Source organism: Mesoplodon densirostris, chromosome 15 (genome assembly GCF_025265405.1).
Source record: "Mesoplodon densirostris isolate mMesDen1 chromosome 15, mMesDen1 primary haplotype, whole genome shotgun sequence".
Taxonomy (NCBI): domain Eukaryota; kingdom Metazoa; phylum Chordata; class Mammalia; order Artiodactyla; family Ziphiidae; genus Mesoplodon; species Mesoplodon densirostris.
The window spans coordinates 52,610,343-52,629,366 of record NC_082675.1 but is presented as its reverse complement, the minus strand read 5'-3'; the positions used below and the strand labels follow the sequence as shown (position 1 = coordinate 52,629,366).

The following is a 19,024-nucleotide window of genomic DNA, read 5'->3' as shown; positions in this document are numbered from 1 at the left end:
ACAGGGACTACATGCCTGACCCAACAAGCATCAGATGGCCTCCTGGATGCGGGGAATGGGAGCAGAACCAGATTTATTAAAAATCTTATCTGGAGGGTTTGCATTTCAATGGGCTGTGGATTTGCATATTTTAACAATAACCTCCAGGTTCTTCTGTCTGGTCTGCGCTCACTGGCTGCCTCTCTAAACCATGATCACTGGTTCAGTAAACCCTTCCTAATCCGGAGGTACAACATCGCCACTTTGCTGGAGGATGGGAGGGTTAAAGGGCCTTTCTCTCTGGATCAGAAATAGGGCTGTTCAGCAGGTGACCACTTCTGGCCTCTGGACACTCCTGTCGCCAGACCGTGGCTGAGGCAGGAGGGAACGGTGCCAGTGACAGGCACAATAGAGGATTCAGTCGTCCATTTGGTCAGTGAGCATTTATTGAACACCTATGGTGTACTGGGTGCCACGCCCGACTCTGGGTGTGCAGTGGGAACAGAAAAAGTGTGGACCTTCCCTTGTAAAGAGGAGACAAATATTAAACAAACAAATCCACAGCTTGAGAACCATAATGGCTTATCACTGTCCCAGATTGTGGCAAGGCAATGAAGGAAAGAAAGGGGAGCTTGAAGGGACCCCTAATTTATTGCAAGGCCAGGGGGATGCTGAGACCTGAGGGAGGCATGGGTGGTGGCTGAGCCGAGAAGGGAACAAGCACGCTGCACCCACAGCAGGCTCGGGACCTGCCCTCAGGCCCTGGGAGCAGCACCACCAACTGGCCTGGCCAGGGTCACCTCGGAGTCTGGCCCGTGGTGGGGGAGTGCCTCCAGCAAAGGCACATGTCACTCTGCAGTCATTGCTGGGGTGTCCTTAAGTCAAAACTTTATGACGACAGCAAACGGGATTCCTTGAATCTCTAACCCCACCCTGTGGAGTGAACCTTACACAATTTATTAAGGAGGTAATTAAAACAATACATTTACAACAAGCTACAAATAATGTGCGCTGCTTCTGCCATTCCCCTTCGATCCCTTCTCTCTGGGGGACTGGGGGGCCCCTGCAGCAAGGGTTCATCCTTTCCTTCCAAGGTTACTGAGGGCCCGCTGTGCACAGCCAGGGGAATCCAGCGGGGCCCAGGATTCAGAATCTGCCCTCCTGGGGCTTTAAACAAACAATTTCTCTATTAATTAATTTGTTCATTATGAATGCTAAGTGCCATGAAGACAAAATCCTGGTGGAGGGCAGGGTCACTGTAGAGCCGCCCACCTGTGGTCCCCATGCTCTCATTAGTGAGTTCTCTTCTCTAGCTGTATCAGATGGTTGCATCCTCACCACCAGCCTTTTACACCAAAGTCTGGAAATTCCCAGTCTATCCTCCCAAACTTGCCCAAAGTTCACCTATAAAAGATAAATCTTGGGACTTCCCTGGTGGCGCAATGGTTAAGAATCCTCCTGCCAATGCAGGGGACACGGGTTCCATCCCTGGTATGGGAAGATCCCACATGCCGCGGAGCAACTAAGCCGGTGCGCCACAACTACTGAGCCCCCGTGCTGCAACTACTGAAGCCCGAGCGCCTAGAGCCCGTGCTCTGCAACAAGACACGCCACCACAACGAGAAGTCTGTGCACCGCAACGAAGAGTAGGCCCCGCTCTCCGCAACTAGAGAAAGCCCGCGCGCAGCAACGAAGACCCAACGTGGCCAAAAATAAATAAATAAATTTATTAAAAAAAAATTTTTTTTTTTAAAGATAAATCTTTGAGTACCATTCTCTGTTTCAGGAGCTTGTGCACAGCTCCACCTGAAAACACCTGATGGTCAAGGATATGTCTGATGCCTGGAGCTGGCGGATAGAGATAAGCTTGCAGGATGATGGGGACCCAGAAGGGCATCACGCTCAGGGCAAGTTCATGGGCAGGCCCCCTGTGCTGTCACACAGGGCCCCACGCTCAGAAGGGTCTCATGCTTAGGGTTTAGCGCTCTGCAGTTGCCACCTTGAAATTCTTAAAATTTTATCTTTGAACTTGTGCTTCATAAGTGAAGTCTGTGGCATGAAGGAGCCCGTGTAGGGGGCTTGGGGCCTCTGCTTATGATCGGTTTTGCCTCCCACCGCCTGCCTGATCCATTTACATCCTGGTCCCCACATGAAATCACTCTGCCTTCTAGGCCAGCCAGCAACGGCCTGGGTGGGGTATAGGGAGGAGCGGGTGGGGCCCACTTTCCCTGTGGTACCCCAGGCTGGCAGCGCTGTGGCATGTCTGTCTGGTCAACAGAGGCATTGTCTTAGCAGGGGTGAGCATCTTGCCCAGCTGACTAATGCATCCCTGGCACAGCATTTACAATCCCCTTGAGGATCACCTGCCCACTGTGGGTTAGGTCAGGGGGTACCATGGGCACAAGTGAAGTCTGGCTTTACTTCCCAGGGCACACCCTTGGCTGGATTGTACCAGGTCAGTCTGTAGTCAGTGGAAGAGAGAATCCAGCAGTCCTTAGGCCCAGCCTGCCCCCCATGTTGCCGGGCGGGGCTCTGGGTACCTGTGAGGGTCTCCATGCCTGAGGAGACCCTCTCTTTCTTCTTAACCTTCCTGAGTCTGGCTTGCATTTCTCTCCTCTGGCCAGCTCAAGGCACCCTCCAGGCATGAGTCACAAAAACGAATTGTATAATTTTGGTGATTCTGCATAGGCGTTAAATGTTCTGATGTTTGCACTTAAAACTGGCATCACACAAAATAAAGATGAATGGTAGAATCCATGCTAATAATTTAAAATTTATATTTTTCTTTACTTAAAACGACATCAAATAGCAGGTAAAAAAAAATACCATGACAAGTCAAGAAAGAGAGAGACCATGAAAGAAAGGGAAAGCTTTATATTTTAGTGCTTTAATGATGCTTTTTTCCTTGCTTTTTGAACAGGGGGCCCTGCAAATTATGTCTCTCTTCCCAGAGCAGCAGTGCCACTGAAGATGGGGCACAGAAGCCCCAAGAGTTCCAGAATGCAGGGTCTGCTGCTTCACCATTTCCATGACCGTCGTGTGTGCTGGGGTGGGGGGCAGACAGCATAAAAGCTGGGTTCTCTGGGGGGATGAGAACAAACAGCAGGACAGATGAAGAGCAGGGGCCAGGCTCTGAGGAATGTGTGGGCGCACAGAGCTAAGAGCTGCTTCCAGTGCAGACTGCAGGTTTGAACAGAAGAAGGATCAGCATTACCAGATTACTGCATGGTTTGGGGAGATGCGAGCCCTCCTGGTGAGCAGAAAACGGGGTATCACCAGACACCCACACATCCCAAAAGGAGACAGAAAGGACCCTCAGCTTTGAGGTTTGGACACCCACCCTGGAAGTACATCTGGGGGCTCAGCTGCCGGCTGGAGAGCATGCTGGCCATCTCCATAGGCCACGCCAGTAACCCTGCCACCCCAACTGTCCTCCCCCTCCCCAGCCCTGTGCAGGGCATTGGTCCAGCCCTTCCTGCGGCATTTCTGGGTCACAGACTGGCAAACAACATGGAAGCTGAGGTTTGTTGGGAGCACTGCACTAGTCTCCTCCCTCGTCTCGGTTAATCCCAACACCCAAGCTGAATGAATTGTTTCATGATGTCTGTGATGTCACACAAGTACTACTCAAGCGTGAGCATGGGTGCATGTGTGCATACACACACACACACACATACTCCAGGGGAGCTCAGTCCTGAGTTAGGGTCGGGGGGTCTGTGAGTAGGAAACCACTGCCCTGCTCTTGCTTGAGAAACAAGTGTCTCTCTGTCGCAGTCACACGTGCGCACACACACACGCACACACACACACACACACGCACACTGAGAGAGAGAGAGAGTGGTATAGGGCCATGTGTGGCTGGGGGGCTGAGAGATAACCAAGGAAGTCTTATTGGAAGGGCAGGAAGTCTTTTGAGGAAGAGGAGGGTTTGGATGGCCTTTGAGGAGTGACAGGGAACTTCCCAGGCTCTTTCTGAGACGGCTCTGGGTCAGCTCACTGGGGCCCGGTGTGAAGCAGGGGGCTAAGGGTCCTGAGAAAACAGGTGGAGGGGGACCCAGCTCCAGGGGGAAGGGCCCCAAGTGATCCTGCGGGCAGCAAGGGCTGTCCCCAGTGAAGCAGGGGCGAGCTCCGGACGTCCCCAGGGCTCACCCTGGCACTGGCTTAGGCAGGTGCCAGGCAGTGAGGGACAGAGGGGGCTCAGCCACCCCCCAAAACCTCCACGCCAGCCCTCAGGAAGGTGATTGCAGCAGAAGGGAAGCCGAGTGAAGACAGTCTGGTCTGGTGGCAGAACACATGTGGGCGCTTAGGGACCAGGGGCCCCCTCTGCAGGCTGGGCCTGCTCTGGTGGGGTTTCATTCCAGCCTCAGGGAGCCCCTCTCAGGGCCGGGGTGAAGAGGCGCACAGACAAGAGAATGGCTGTCAAACAGGCACAAGCCCAGGGGCACAGCCCAGGTTGTACCAGGAGGACAAGGAAAGCGGCAACTGGAACCACAAGGGTTAATCAGGGCCAGCTTCCCAGATGCGGAGGGACGGCCCCGCACCCTGGCCCACAGGGGGCAGCAGAGACCCTCAGACCCCTGTGGGAGGGAGATGTGGCCCCCGGAGCAGAGATGGGAGGGGGTGTTGGGAGGGGGAGAGGGAGTCAAGAAAGAGCCAGCTGGCCTGTCCATCAGTCTGTCTGTCTGCCCACTGGCCACAGGCCTCTCCTTACGCGGGAAGCCACGCTGGACGGACAGGTGAAGACTTTGGACCAGATCAATCATTGTATTTATTCTAATTGTATCGTAATCGTCCCCAAGGAACCCAGTTCAAATGAGCTTGACATTATTAAAATTTTAATGCCCAGTTTTCATAGCTGAATGAATATTTAAAGGGTATGTCCCAGCTTAAGTTATGATGATGAAGAAATTAATGGAATGTCTTGTTTAATGCATGGGTATGTGTTGATGCAAAAAGTGGCAGAGACGGGGAGGAGGAGGGGAGGCGGGGCCAGGACAGAGAGGCCTGGGAGGGAAGGAGGCCCCGCCACCCACCACTGGCTGCAGCAGGGAGCAGAGAGGGCCCCAGACCTAGGCCAGGACCACTCGCTCCCCCTGAGGGGCCCCTGGGGCTGGAAGCAGGAACACAGTGGATGACAAAGGAAGTTAGTGATGTCCCCAGAGGGCTGACCCCAGAAGCCTGAGGGTGGCTTCAGGGAGCTGTTCCTGACCCAGGGAAGGCGGCCCAGCTCAGGCACCTGGAGGCACAACCGGGGCCGAAGGCCACATGGGAACATGGGGATGCTGATGACCCAGCCCCCAGGCCCAGGCCCAGGCCCAGTCCCTCCCAGAAGGATAATACAGTGGCTGAGAGGGACAGGATGGCTGCACAGAGGAGCAAGGGATGGGTTAAAGGAAAGGCACCAAGAAATGGGCCCCAGCATCCTCGACATTCACCTGCAGGGGATGCCCTGGGGCTCATGTGGCCAAGAGGTCCTGAGGCCACAGTCAAAGTTAGAAGACAGGCAAGGAGATGGCAAATGCCCCTCCCGCCTTCCTACCAGTATCCTCTCTCCCCTTCTTCACCGTTCTTGCCTCACTGCCCATCTCTGTGGCATGGTCTGCCCTCTGCCCCCAGGATGTAAGCAGGCCCGGCCGAGGCTAGATGGGGCTGGAGTCTGGAACAGGGAAGAGAAACACAGGCCGAAGGAGGGAGATCTCCCTTCAGGCCCGAGGCATCTGTACAGAGTCTGCTCTACCTAAGAAATCTTCCCAGCTGAGCCTGACACTTTATTTCTGCTGAGAATTAAGAAAGCACGGGATTTCTTTCTCTCTCCATCTATCCTGGCACCACCCTGACAGCCCTGCAAAGGCTGTATGGACTCTGACCATCCCTAGATAATAATAGGACATGAAATATGACCCCAGGAGCCACAGGTCCATGGGAACCAGGGCAATTCTGCTCCATTGTGCGTGCCCAGACCATGGCTGAGGACAGGTAGGAGGCTAGATGAGCCCCTGGGTCCCCACTGCCAGGAGCCCAGTGATGGAGGAGGTCTGGGAGCACCGTCCAGGGCTGGCCTGGTCAGGGAGGGCTTGCTGAGGGGTGGGGGTGGGGTGGAACTGAGGGGAATCAGGCCTAAGTCCGTGAGCCCGGGGCAGAGTATTCACGAGTGCCCAGGTGTCAAGGACAGCGGCCCGTGGCTGGCTGCCTGAGGGTGACATGCCCAGGGTGGAAGGCTCCATGCACAGGCAGATTCCATTTGCCTTGTTTAATTTACCATGGAAAATGGGCCCCATTATAACAGAAACAGTTGTACCCCAGCCCTTGTCCATCCATAGGACTCCCCACCCTCTGCTCTCCATAGAGACTTGCCATGGGACTCAGAAACAAGGTGCCAGGGGAGGCGTCCTCCCAGGGTCCCTGCCTTTCCTCCCAGCATTGCCTCTAAGCATTCGGGTCGGCCTGGGCCTGCTCTGGCCCCAGGGATGGAGCCTCCTCTGCGGCCTCCTCCTTCCCTCGTCTCCACAGCAGCAGAGCCCAGCTGAGCCTGGTTCACACTCATCTGCCTGCCCCTCCTCACGCCCCACTCCTTACTGGGGAAGCCTGAACCAGCCCACCACTCACCCCCTTCCCCACACTCTGGTTTGAACTTTCTCGGACCTTTCCTAAGCCTGTCACGTCTGGTTCCCAGAATCTCCCGAACATGTAGGCTGGTGTTAAGAGTCCTGGGTTCATCTTGATCACCGTGTACCACCTGTGTGACCTCAAGCTAGTTTCTTAACCTCTCTGAAACTCCATTTCCTTGGTTAAGGATCATCTATTTGCACACATCCTAGGGGAAGTGATGATAATCCAACACTATAATTTTGTAGCAGCTGTTCGTGTTCACTGTAGGTGTAGCAGTGCGGTGTCCCCCTTGCAACTCCATTCCCAACTTGACTGTACATTCTATATGGAAAAGGGAGAATTCCTGCTGGACCCTTTCCCCTGGAAGGCCCCCTGGAAGTACCAGGAAGGCTTCAGGGTCAAGGGCCAGAGGCTGGTGGGGTATGGGAAAAGAGCTCACAGGCCGAAGGAACAGATCGGGGAGGAAAGTGCCCAGTCGTGAGGAATGGAATGATGCAAGAGGCGGTGGGGGCCAGATTTGGGGGACCAGGCTGAGGAGGTCGTACTCGATTTGGTGGCCCTTGCCAGATGGACATCTTCCCTTGACCCCCTCCTTTCAGAGCAGCTTTGGGGTCAAATGAGGTGAAGTATAGGAAGTCCAATACACCTTATCATGGTAGCACCGTGCCTACCCACCCTGGCTGCAGCCTGGATCTGCCACTCCTCCGAGCTTGGCTTTTCATTGGCAGGAGAGAGATAATAATCCCTCTGTGGAGCATTATAATAATTACATAAGCAAGAAAGCCATAGAAATATACCCAGGAGAATACAATGTCGAGAACTGGGTCCAGGTCAGCCGTGGGGCCTTTCTGGAGTAAGAGACTATTGCAGCTTTGGGGGAGACTAGGAGGAAGGGGTGTTCCAGAAGGGAGGGACAGCCTAGGGAAGGGCTGGATGTGGAGTCTCCGAAGACACAGAACGGGCACCCGAGAGTATAGCCCTTCTCCCACAGCCAGATGCAAGCTCAGCCTTCTGGACCCTTCACTCAAGGACTGGAAAGGAGGTGGTCTATGGGGGAGCCAGGACCCCCGAAATGAAGCTGGGAATTTCCTATGTCCCTCTTCCTTCTCCCTGCTAATTGGAGGTTCCCGTAAACCCACACCTTCCTCCGCAGGCAGAGCGTACATACCAAGTACCTTCATTTCCCTCCACTCCATAAGGGGTGCCGAGTGGGGACCTCCTGGCAAACAATGGCACCCGGACCCCCTCTTAGTGGACTGGCCCCGCAGAATCCTATCTTACCCCCCGGGCCACCCGTGCTTCCTTTTCCTCGGTTCTGTGCCCTGCCTCCCGCCTCTGTCCTTCCTTGCGTAGCTCTGACCTTCCCCTGGCCTCATCTTCACCTTGCTGAGTCACGGGCACCCACACTCCCCCACCCAGCGTCTTGACGCAACCAAAACTCACTTCGAATCCTAGACCAGAAGGAAGCTTGTGACTGGCTAGTCCAGCCTCCATACACAAGGGGAATTGGCAACGGAAAGTCACCTGGTGCAGGACAAAAGCCCAAAAATAGCCCTGGTGGACCCAGGTTCCCAGGCACATCTTGCCACAAGGTGGCCCCGCCTCAGCTTCTCCATCTACAAAATGGGGGCATTTAGTACCTGCGCTGCCTGCCTCTCAGGGTTGGTTTGTGAGAGAAATGCAAATAGAGTAAGGGATAAGAGAGGTACAGGACAAGCAAAAGCACTGGCAAAGACATAAAATACAATTCCATTTGCGTGATTCCTACCATTTTTATTGTTTGAAATATCGTCAGGGCCTGAGAGCCCACCTTATGCCTCCGGCATCCGGATGATGAAAAACAGGCTGCGGAGCCCCAGATCCTTGGAGTTCAGAGCCCCCTAGTGGCCTGAATGAGGCATTGAAACGGATCCTCCAGAGAGGCCGGCGGCTAAAAGGCTGGGGGCGTCAGGCCGTGCCTGGTGTCGTCCTGGCACCCAGACACCACGTGAGACAAGTAGCTGTGCCCACTCCACATACACCCCGAGGGGACAGCCTGGCCGCAGGCAGGAGCCCCGGCCCTGAGCTCTGCTCCGACAAGGAGCTGGGTGGTCCAGAGCCTCAGGCACCCCTGGGACCCACAGCCAGCGTCTGCGGGATACTGCAGGGATGGGGTGCAACTCACTGCCCCAACCTGGGCAGGAGTTAGTCTTTGGCCAGAGACCAGCTAGTTTCAGCAAAGCGATCTGTCTCCAGGGTGGGCCAGAGAGGGGACACCTCAGATTCTAGTATCACAGCAAGAGCTGCTCAAAGCTGGGAGAGAGACCACTGGCGGTCCCTCTCAGGATTGGAGGTCTCCAATCCTGAGAAACCCTCCTGAAATCAGGGGACCCTGGGGACCACACTGGGGAGGGGAGATGGGTGGGGCTTTAGTGAAGACCCGCTCGTTTGCAGCTGCGCGGGTGCGCGGGTGTATGTGTAGGTGGTGTGGTCCGTGTGCTATGTCCCCATGAACACCTGCGTACCTTCGGGTGCAGGTGTGTCTGCTCTAACACTGCCCCCCTGTGCTCTGTTGCAGATGAACCGGCCGATCCAGGTGAAGCCAGCGGACAGCGAGAGCCGAGGAGGTAGTAGCTGCCTGCGCCAGCCCCCTTCACGTGAGGGCCCACTTGTCTCTGCCCCTCCCCCTCCCTCCTTTCCTTCCGTCCCCCCTTCCCTCCCCCTGATGCAGCGTTGCAGCAACTCCCTGCCGCCTCCCCCTGCCCCCTGGGGACCTCATGGCCCAGGGTTGGGACAGGGCTTTGGAGCTCTGGGTGACGGATGTGGGGACAGAGTGGGGGAGCATTGGGGTCTGCCGTATGCTGGGGTTCCCTCCTTCCCATGAGTAAACAAGTAGGATGTCCTGGGCACTCCACTGCCCCCTTTAAGACACCCGAAAGGGTAGGCCCACCTCTGTGTCACCAAGGAAAACCCCACTGGGATGGGACTGGACTAGTTGAAAGGGTGCCAGGCTGGGAGGGAGGAAATGTGTTTCAGTCCTGCCCTGGGAAGGCTCAGGCCAGAGTGGGTGAATCTGGAGGGGGGCTGCCCACTGCGGGGTGGGGTGCCGAAGTCAAGATCCTGGACCTACATACAGGTGGACAGGCAGATGTCTGGAAGGGGACAGAGCCTCACCCCCAGACTCAGGCCTCTGTGCCCCAAGGGGAGGCTCTGTTCCGTCCACAGCGGGGGCCTTCCCCCCGCCCCCCCCCCCAACACTGCACACAGAGGCTCGACCAGGCCAGGCTCTGGCTCCTCTGCCGAGTGCCCACCCTCCAGGCTTCTGGTCCGGGTGTCCGTGCCCACACCATGCCCAAGCCAGTGCCCTCTGCCCCTGGGCTCTCCCTGGCTAGGCCTGGACACTCACTCTCAGCTCAGCTCAACCGGGCGCTGAGGAACTTCTCTCTCCTTCCCCCTCTCTCCCCCACCAATTTTCCAGGAAATTAAAAGCAAAAAATAGGCAAAAGCTATTTGCAAATTCAGAGTCAAGGCTCTTGTCCTGAGGAAACTGTAGTGTGGCCACGGGCGGCCTGCCCACCCCTGGGACCTGTGGTCCCTCCAGCACAGGCCTCTGCCCTCTGGGCCCCAACAGGGCCTCCACCTTGGCACAAGGCCTCTATGGCTCTGGGGCCCTCCTGACCCAGGCCTCGAATCCCACCCAACAAGCCCAGCTGCCCGAAGGGGCCCCGTGCCCAGGGCACAGGCGAGCTCCCCATCCCGAGGACCCCGATCATGAGGGCAGGTTGGTTGAAGAGTAAAAATGGTTCGGGTGTGAAGGGCTCGTGCTGCAGACACCTGGGTCACGCTGCTTGCTCCTGCCCCTCTCCTGGCAGTCCATTACTTGGTTTTCTCTGCACAAAGAGGCTCTTTAAACACCCAGGGCCAGGCGCCCTGCCCCAGCGGAGAGAGGCGTGCGGTCTGGCCTCACGCAGGTGCCCTCGGTGACACGGGGCAGGGGCAGGGCCTCTCCCAGAGACTGTCTCCGGGAGAAAGGACCAGCAGGACCTGGCCCCCAGGTCACCTGTCAGGCAGTGACTCACCTGCAACGCCCTGTCCGTGTAGCAGGGCCAGGAAGCAGCAGAGACCCCTGGCTTTGGTGGGGAGGGAGCTTGGACGGTAAGTGGTACCTGCGGTCCCAGAGGAGGGGTCCCCGAGGTGGGGGCAGCCAGAGACCTCGGAGGACGTGGCACCTGAGCTGCCTTGAAGGAGCGGATATTCCACACCTGGAGAAGTCGGGGTGGCATGAAGAAGGCCTAGTTTAATCCAGGACGGGGGCAGGGTGTCGGGAAGCCTGCTGCCAGCGAGGCCGCGCTGCGCTCTCCCCTCACCGGCCTTGGAGGCACTAACTCTCCGACTTCAAGCTGCTAACCTCATCTCCTTTCCCCCATATATCTCCTGCGCTGACACTTGCCCCAAACCAGATTAATCAGCTTTTTTATTCTTCCTGCAGTAGAAAGGGGGGAAAAGAGAGCCAAACCTAAACATCTATCTATTAATTGCATATTCGGTATTAAACAGGGAGATGATCCTGAGTCAGCATCATCACCAAGCTATTTGAAAACAAAAAGAAAGTTTAAAATAATTTAATATCCATTAAATACTTCTTCAGTGGGGGGAGGGGATGGGGGAGAGGTGAACATTAAAAAGATGAAAGAAGTGGGAACAGGAGAAGGGTATGGAAGGCAGGGGTGGGAGTGGAAGGGGCGGGGGAGGAACACGATGGGAAAGGAAGAGCCCAGAAAGGTGAAGGGAAGGGGGCAGGGGGAGGAGGGAGGCCTGGGAGAAAGTGGGGAGAGGGGAAGGCGGCAGGGAGCTGGGAAGACCTGGGGGCACAGCTGGGAGGAGGAAGGAGGGGCCGGAAGAGGAAGTAGCCCCAGAGGGAGAGGTGGGTCTGCCCCACCCGGGCTCTCCTCATCCCGGATTACACAGGCTAGGTGCTTGGCTGGAGCTCCCCAGGAAGAGTACAGGACGGCAGCTCTTGTTCTGGTCCTGGGTTCTAGTCCCATCTTTGTCCAGAATGAGCTCTGGCCCGGACACTGCTTCTCTGGGCCTCCACCCCCCCACCCAGGGGTGGGAGATCTCACTATCCAGGAAAGCTGCTGTTTACGGAGCACCCACTGAGGGCTGGGATTTGATTGGATTTGATTTGATTTGATTTGGTCACATCACGCAACCTGTGGGACCTTAGTTCCCCAACCAGGGATTGAACCCAGGCCCTCAGCAGTGAGAGCGCAGAGTCTTAACCACTGGACCGCCGAGGGCTGGGACTTTAAACAAATACGTTGAATCCATACAAAAACTTTGGGAGGTGGAAGTTATTGGCCCCACTTAAAGGTACAAACCAAGGCACAGAGAGGCTAAGTAACTTGTTTCAGGTCACACAGCTAGGTGGTGGCAGAGCCAGAATTCAAAGCCCTGCCTGTCAGTAACCAGCACCCAGGTACTCTGCATTCCTCTGACTCCTAGGATAGTCTTTCGGACTCAGGGGACAGTGGGAAGATGCTGCAGGCGTTTGTCATACCTCTAGGGCTATCCTCAAGGTAAATGAGGGGAGAGGAACAGGGTCCCAGGTGAGGGAGGCAGGGCCAGGCTGGACGAGAAGCTCCCGGACCTACCCATAAGACATGAGAGACCAGGGCTGCAGGGGTCAGAGAAGAGAGAACCCACTGTGGCCTGGAGCAAGCAGGGAGGGCTTCCTGGAGGAGGTGAAAACTGGACCAAGAGGTGTAGACTTGGCAGGAGACAGTGAGGGCCCAAAGTGAAAATGGGACCCTGAACACAAGGCCAAGGGGTTGCACTTGTCTCCATCAGAAGCAGGAGCCACTGACCCCGTGGAGGACCAGGCAAAGAGAGGGCATCACAGCTGTAACATCCCTGGGCAGGAAGACAGGAGACAGCCCCTGATACCACCACCAAGAGCCAGGGCTCCAGCTAGGTGGGGAAAGAAAACCAAAGGAGAAAGAGCTTCCCCAGGACCCATCCTGCTGCAAGGAGGATCCTGTTAACCCCACAGAACTTGCCAGAGCAAGTCGTATATCAACTCAGATTCACCCCCAAATAAGCAAGCCAGTTCATTCACCAGGGGAGTGAGGCAGGCTGGGGATAGAGAGGAACCAGGTAGAGGGCACCCTCCCACCTGCCCTGGCCATCTCAGAGGCAAGGACGCTTTCTTTGGCGTGCACTGTTGTGTCCTTTGCCTCCTAGCAGGCAGACGTACCCGCCCCAAGAGCTGGTTCTCGGTCCCCGTCTGAACTGGGTCTCCACAGCTGCAGGGGCCCTTCAGCCTCTCCGTTTCACTCTCAGCCTCTGGGTGGGTGCCCGCAGTGTGCTGCCCTGTAGCCCTGACCCCCTCCTCATCCTCCCTGGTCTCAGTCCAAATGAGTGCTACGGCTTAAGACAGGATAAGCTCCCCCCACCAGGCAAGGCTCCTGCAGCCAGAATGTAGGGGGTCCTTTCAGGAAGTCAGGCTCTGAGCAGCCTGGCCTCAGGCAGGAAACCTGCTTGGGGGCTCCCTGGGCTGAACCAGAGGAGGCTGGGGCTGGGGTCCACCCCTCCCTCAAGGGGCTCAAGAGGGTCAGCAAACAAGTAGGAGCCCTTGAGGAGGGAAGGAGTGGCTGAGACCTGGGCCAGTACAGCAGACGTCGGCCTGGTCCCACCCCACCTCCGCCAGTCCCAGCCACATAGCAGCAGATGTGAGCTGTGCCCTGGGAAGCCACCCCCCTCTGGCCCCATCACCAGAAACCACCCCCACCTCTTCCCAGTAGCCAGCTTCAGGTCAGAAGTTTCAGCTAATGCAGGCCTCATCCAGGCCCCAGATGAGAGAGGCACTCACACCTTTCCCACCAACACGCTATCCGCTCAGCGCTGACAAAGGCACCCACAGACACACACCCAATTCCACACTCGCGCCTGGTGAAGTGAAACGGAACGTCCCCACCAGGGATCCAGTGACTGGGGGCGGGGCACAGACTGGGGCCACCCGTTTGTATCTCAACTGCATGAAATGACAGAACAAAGCAGCAAGATGTCAGGCTGAGGCGCTGGAGAAGTTAGAAACCAAGACGGCTTGGGAGGGAGTCCTGAGAAAGAGGGGAATCAGGGTCCAAGGGGCCGCCCCCTCAGAGGGAGCAGGGAGGCACCAGGGAGCCCTTCCGAGGGAACAGGAGCAAGAGTGAAAGCAGCCCTCCCACGTGGCCACCACACTCTCACCCTTCCAGGGACCCAGACTGGAAACCACATGAGCACAGACACGCTCCAGCCTCCAGCAACGTGTGAGACGTGAGCCCGAGCTAGGGAAGCGGTCATGCCCACTGTGGGGACCGATGAGGGGTTCCCACGGTCCCTCTCTGGCCCATCAGGCGTGTTTTCCTGAGGGGGTCTTGGTCAGGCCCAGGCTAGGGAGGCAAAGGGTCAGCTGAGACTGAACCCGATAGGGGAGCCTGGACGGAGGCCCCATGATGGTGGAAGGAAAGGTGTAGGGTGGACACAGCAGGAGGGCTGAGCTCCCCGTTATAAAGTCCTGTGGTTCCCCCACCCGACCCCGCCCCAGGCGGCAGGGCCTGGAGGAGGCTCGGGCGATGTCAAGGGGAGCGGCCCTGAGCTGCAGCCATGGACTGTCCCCCCCCGCCCACCCCTACACACACACACACACACACACACACACACACGCGGAAGCTTCTAGAGGGTGACGGAACTTCTTTTATGTACCCCTCCAAGTCCTGCAGAACCACCTGGGGCTGAAGTCCCCCACCCCCGAGCTTCCACTGCCTCCCTCTCCTCCCTTTGCGGACCTGGGAGCCCATGTCTGTGTCTCTCCACCAGTTCAGTCTCCCCCTCCTGCCTCGGTCTCTCTCTTGGCCGGAAGGGCAGGGCGAGGAAGGCATGGAGGGTTGGGGGGCGGGTGCGACAGCCCGTGAGTCACTCGTTTCCACCAAGGCAGGTGAGGGCCGATCACTTAGCCAAGCGGCTCCTGCAGCCTCTCGCGGCTCCCTGTCCGTTTAACAGCATCTTCAGGGCGTCCGTCCCCCTCATCACAGCCGGTGCTCACGTGGCAGCGGAGCCCCGCTGGGCCAGCAAATGAGGTTGGACATGATGCATGTGGACGTGGCTCTGAGGCCCTCCCCGAGGCCACATTCCCCACCATAAAACCGGGGCTGACTCCGTCTTCCCAGCCCCTCCACCATCTGTAGCCCCATCAGTTCCTGTGGCTTTTAAAATCCTATTAAGTTCCTCACTTCTCCTCTAAGCATTATTTTATTTCTAAACAGACCCAGAGCATGTGCTGTCGGGAGGCCTTCAAGGGTCTGTTGGGAACCGGCTGAGGGGTGTGGGCCTCACCTTGCGGTCCTGGGGCCCCCGAGACCCATGGCCACACTGGTGACCCCCCGATGCTGGGCTTCTCACGTCCAGACTTTTCTAGCTATTTAGTTCCATGCTCTAGGTAGGCAATTTCGTGAGCAGCAGATGAGATGGCCCCGCTTTAGGAAAATTCAATATACAGAAGTTCCCATTTTCCAATCTTGAGAGGCAATAAATGACTCACTTGACAAAAGCTTCTGGGTGAACAGAAACCCCTCAGGGTTCTGGTAGGAAGCCCCTGTCCCAGGCAGGAGGGGGTACAAGAAACGTAAGGCTAAAGGGTGCGGGGGGGCACAGTACACTGAAGATTCATCTGAAATGATACTGTGACAGTAAGAAACAAGGTTTTAAAAAACGGTGTTACTCTAGATGACCCCTGGCCCGAGGTACAGTTCAGGGGGACGGGAGGGGGAAGGTGTGAGGAAAGCCTTGGAGGACAGGTGTGAACCCCTGCAGAAGATCCTGGGGGCGGGGTGGACAGAGGCTCTGGCCCCAAGAACAGCCCCATTTCTGCCACAGCCAAGCCACCGTCTGGAAGTCAAGTCCCACAGCAAGAGCCCCCACTACCTCTGTCCCAGTCTCCCCACTTTGGGGCCTCAGGAGCATCCCCCCCGGGTCCAGCACATCCTGACCTCTACTTTGGGGCTCCTGGTTTGTACCCTGCTGGAGAGACCTCAGAATGAGTGGAGGAAACCCCACCCCAACTAGAGGGTGCGACCCTGGGCTGAGAAGGGGTCCAGTGACTGAGGCCCCAAGCAGCCACCTAAAGGAGAGGGGTCTGCAGCTCGGAGCAGAAAACGCCCCGCCCTCCCCACCCCACCCCCCGATCTTTCTGTGTCCCCACAGAAGCGCCTGGAAGCAGGCAGTGTGTGGACCCCTGGAAGTGTGTGTGATGGGGATGTGTTTCCTTCCTACACGCCCCCCTCCCAGACCCTGCAGACCCCCGTATCCTCAGATCCTCCGTCCTCCCGGTTCAGCATCGTGCTCCCTCCCTTCCCGCAGCTGTGTCTGCGCCCAGGGGCCTGGAGCGAGACGTCAAGGTGAACCTTTGGCTGGAGGAGAGCTAAGTGCCCTGTTGGCCAGGACACAGCACCCCGTGGCCTGGAGGGGCCCAAGGAGCCACTGTGTCCGCCTTCCCTGTGGGTCGGCCTCTCACCCAGCTCCCCCCGCTTTCAAAAACCACCAAGAAGAAGAGCAACCCCAGGGCCTCTCAGCCTCCATCAGAGCTCAGAAACCCTGTTTTGTCAGCCTGCCTTGCCCTATTCCCACTGGAATTTCTCAAGCTGTAGACTGTAATGTTTTCCCTTGAACACCAGCCCCAAAGCCAGTGTCCCGGCAGATCTTCCCAGTACTTGCATCCCTGATGTATTTTGGACTGATGTTTACGAAAAAGCAGTACAGTGTTCAGCTTGGGAAATTCATGTCAGACCTAAGACAGAACTTCCCCACTTCCCAGACAGTGGTGGTGCTCAGCCTCGGGCAGGGGCCGTCTGCTTTTTGGAAGGACTGAGGATTAGACACTCCATCACCAGGCCAAGTGGCCCACCAGGGCTTGGCTTCTTTGATGGGCAGGAAGTTCTACCACATATCTGACCGTAATCTCTCCTACTGTTGTTTAAGCACTTCCAAGTTAGGCTCCCTAGATCATGGTGCAAGGTTCCCCTGCCCTGGGTTTTATTCTCCATAACCCCTGTTCCTTCTGTCTTAAAAGGATCTTTGCCTCCTTTCTTTCCCAAGCTCCTTTTAAAAAGAAATTTTAAAACTCCCGAAAGGTCCTCTGGTTGACACAACTGAACCCAAATAGCAGCTGCATGAAGACAGGTCTTTGTGGTTGGGGAAGGAGGTGGCTGGTGGGAACGGCCCCTAGAGAGGGCCCCGTGGGGCAGACACACATTATAAATACCTTGGTAACTCCTGTCGTAAGTGTGAAATTATAATTAACGGCAAACCTGCCAAGCTTAAATGGACTTTAGGTTTTCAGCTGGGGGAAAGGGTGTTGATTGATCTGCATTTTGTTTTTAAGGTTCTTTTAATCCGTTCGGCAAGTTAAGTTGAGACTCATGGCTCCTCACCGAAATCCCTCTGGTCCCGGCTAATTTAGCAAAGGACTGTTTCAGGGGAAATGGGATATTAATTATTGCAAATGGGCTCCTGGATGATATTTAAAAGCTGCCCAGGGTGAAGGGGCTGATGACAGGAATAGGAATGACAGAGAGAGGGAACCACGGGGCCCTGTCTCCCACTCCGTGCCGCTCCCACGGAGTCCTGCTGCGGGCACTGTGTGGGCAATGCAGGAGGAAGATGCCTGCTTCCTCAGGAGACGGGCAGGATGAGCAAGAGGATGTCACAGGCAGTCCTTCCTGGACCAGGCGTTCCTCAGCGAGGTAGCCCTGACGTGGGCAAGATGTATCCAGTGCCCTCCTGGCCCCCGACACACCCCACTTGGAACAGCCTGAGAGCAGCATGGGAGCAGCGAGGCTGTGCAGTGGGAGGATGGGATGGGAGGCAGGGAGAGACAGCACGGACCAGAGAGATCAGAAAGGGAAACACCTGTGACTCCCCTGGTGGCGCAGGGGTTAAGAATCCGCCTGCCAATTCAGGGGACACGGGTTCGAGCCCTGGTCCGGGAAGATCCCTCATGCCGCGGAGCAACTAAGCCCGTGCGCTACAACTACTGAGCCTGCACTCTAGAGCCCGCGGGCCACGACTACTGAGCCCGCGTGCCGCAACTACAGAAGCCTGCGCTTAGAGCCCGTGCTCCACAACAAGACAAACCACCACAGTAGGAAGCCCGCGCACCGCAACGAAGAGTAGCCCACGCTAGCCGCAACTAGAGAAAGCCCTCACCCAGCAACGAAAACCCACGGCAGCCAAAAATAATAAATAAATAAATTTATTTAAAAAAAAAAAAAAGAAAGGATAACACCTGATTGACCTTCAGAGGGGAGAGGATTTGAGCGAGGAAAGGCAGAGTTTCCCAGGTGGGAAAATAACCCGAGTCAAGGAAAGCTTGGAGGATCCCAAGAGGCCAGAATCAGGGGTCTCCTGTCGGGGGAGGGCAAGATATGGGAACAGGGATTTCCAGAAGGTGCTGTAATTTGATGCCTTTAGGCAAAGGGAAGCCGTATAAGGCTTTGGGGCAGATATAAGCCGCGCTTTGGAAACAGTAGCTTAGGGAGACTCAGCCAGATGGGGGAAGGGAGCCGGAGCAGGGGAAAGAGCAGGACCAATGCTGGCATCGCACCCACATGTCCTGCCCTTCCCACAGTGATGTCTCGCCCCTCCTGTTACAGAGGGGATGGTGACAACCCCTTGGAGCTGCCATAGGTGGAATACAGTTGGTGAGCTGTGGGATCTTCCTTGATGACAGCTGCTACAGTTATTTTATTCTTAGAGTCCAGTCCATGGGAAATGAGAGGTGACGGGGGTGAGGACCTCTGACAAGGTGTGACCAACAAAGTGCAAAGAGAAAGCATACTGCCCAGGGCCAGAGCTCTACTGTGCGTATGAATTTACCAGAATGGGGTGGGACAAGGAAGGCTTCCTGGAGGAGGTGATTATTGGAATGACAGGTTTACCAAGAGGTAGGATCTGGGCTGTGTCACAGGCAAAAACATGAAAACAGGGACAAGCAAGGCAAGTATGTGGCATCTTAGACTTTTTAAAAAATAATTTAGAAGAATTGGTTTGGCTAAAGAAGAGAGAGTCCACTCCCTGCAGTCAGAAGACCAGATGTGATGCATCGTGGGTCTCACTGCTGCTCGCATTCCAGGGTGTGGACACCTACACCCATGCACGCACAGTGTCTGAATCTGGGAGGGGGGGGCCTGTATCTTCTCACCCTTCAGTCCAAGTTCACGAGGCCCAGTCTTCCTGATCTGATGTGCCTGTCCACTCTCCTTCCCCGCCCAGCCCAGGATGACGCACAGGGGAACCAGGCAAAGCCTGCAGCAACTGCTGCTAAAGCCAAGCCAGGGCTCTGGAAGGAAGATGGATAGAGCCAGCAGGGCCTTGGCTCTCTCATTAGGTCCTCCAGAGCCTCCAGGAAGAGCACCTCAAG

General features: G+C 56.4%; 1 protein-coding gene across 14 annotated transcripts in view; it reads left to right on the top strand.

Annotated features, from left to right (window-relative positions):
• CELF4 (CUGBP Elav-like family member 4) overlaps positions 1-19,024 on the top strand; it is a 299,458-nt gene that overhangs the window by 217,707 nt on the left and 62,727 nt on the right. For 8 of the 14 annotated variants that reach the window (XM_060119060.1, XM_060119057.1, XM_060119055.1 and 5 more), the window contains exon 3: positions 9,146-9,194. In XM_060119060.1, coding sequence (XP_059975043.1) covers positions 9,146-9,194 — 49 coding nt within the window. Of the gene's footprint in view, positions 1-9,145; positions 9,225-19,024 lie in introns of all 14 variants that reach the window. The other 6 variants (XM_060119052.1, XM_060119062.1, XM_060119051.1 and 3 more) reach the window with 1 other exon arrangement.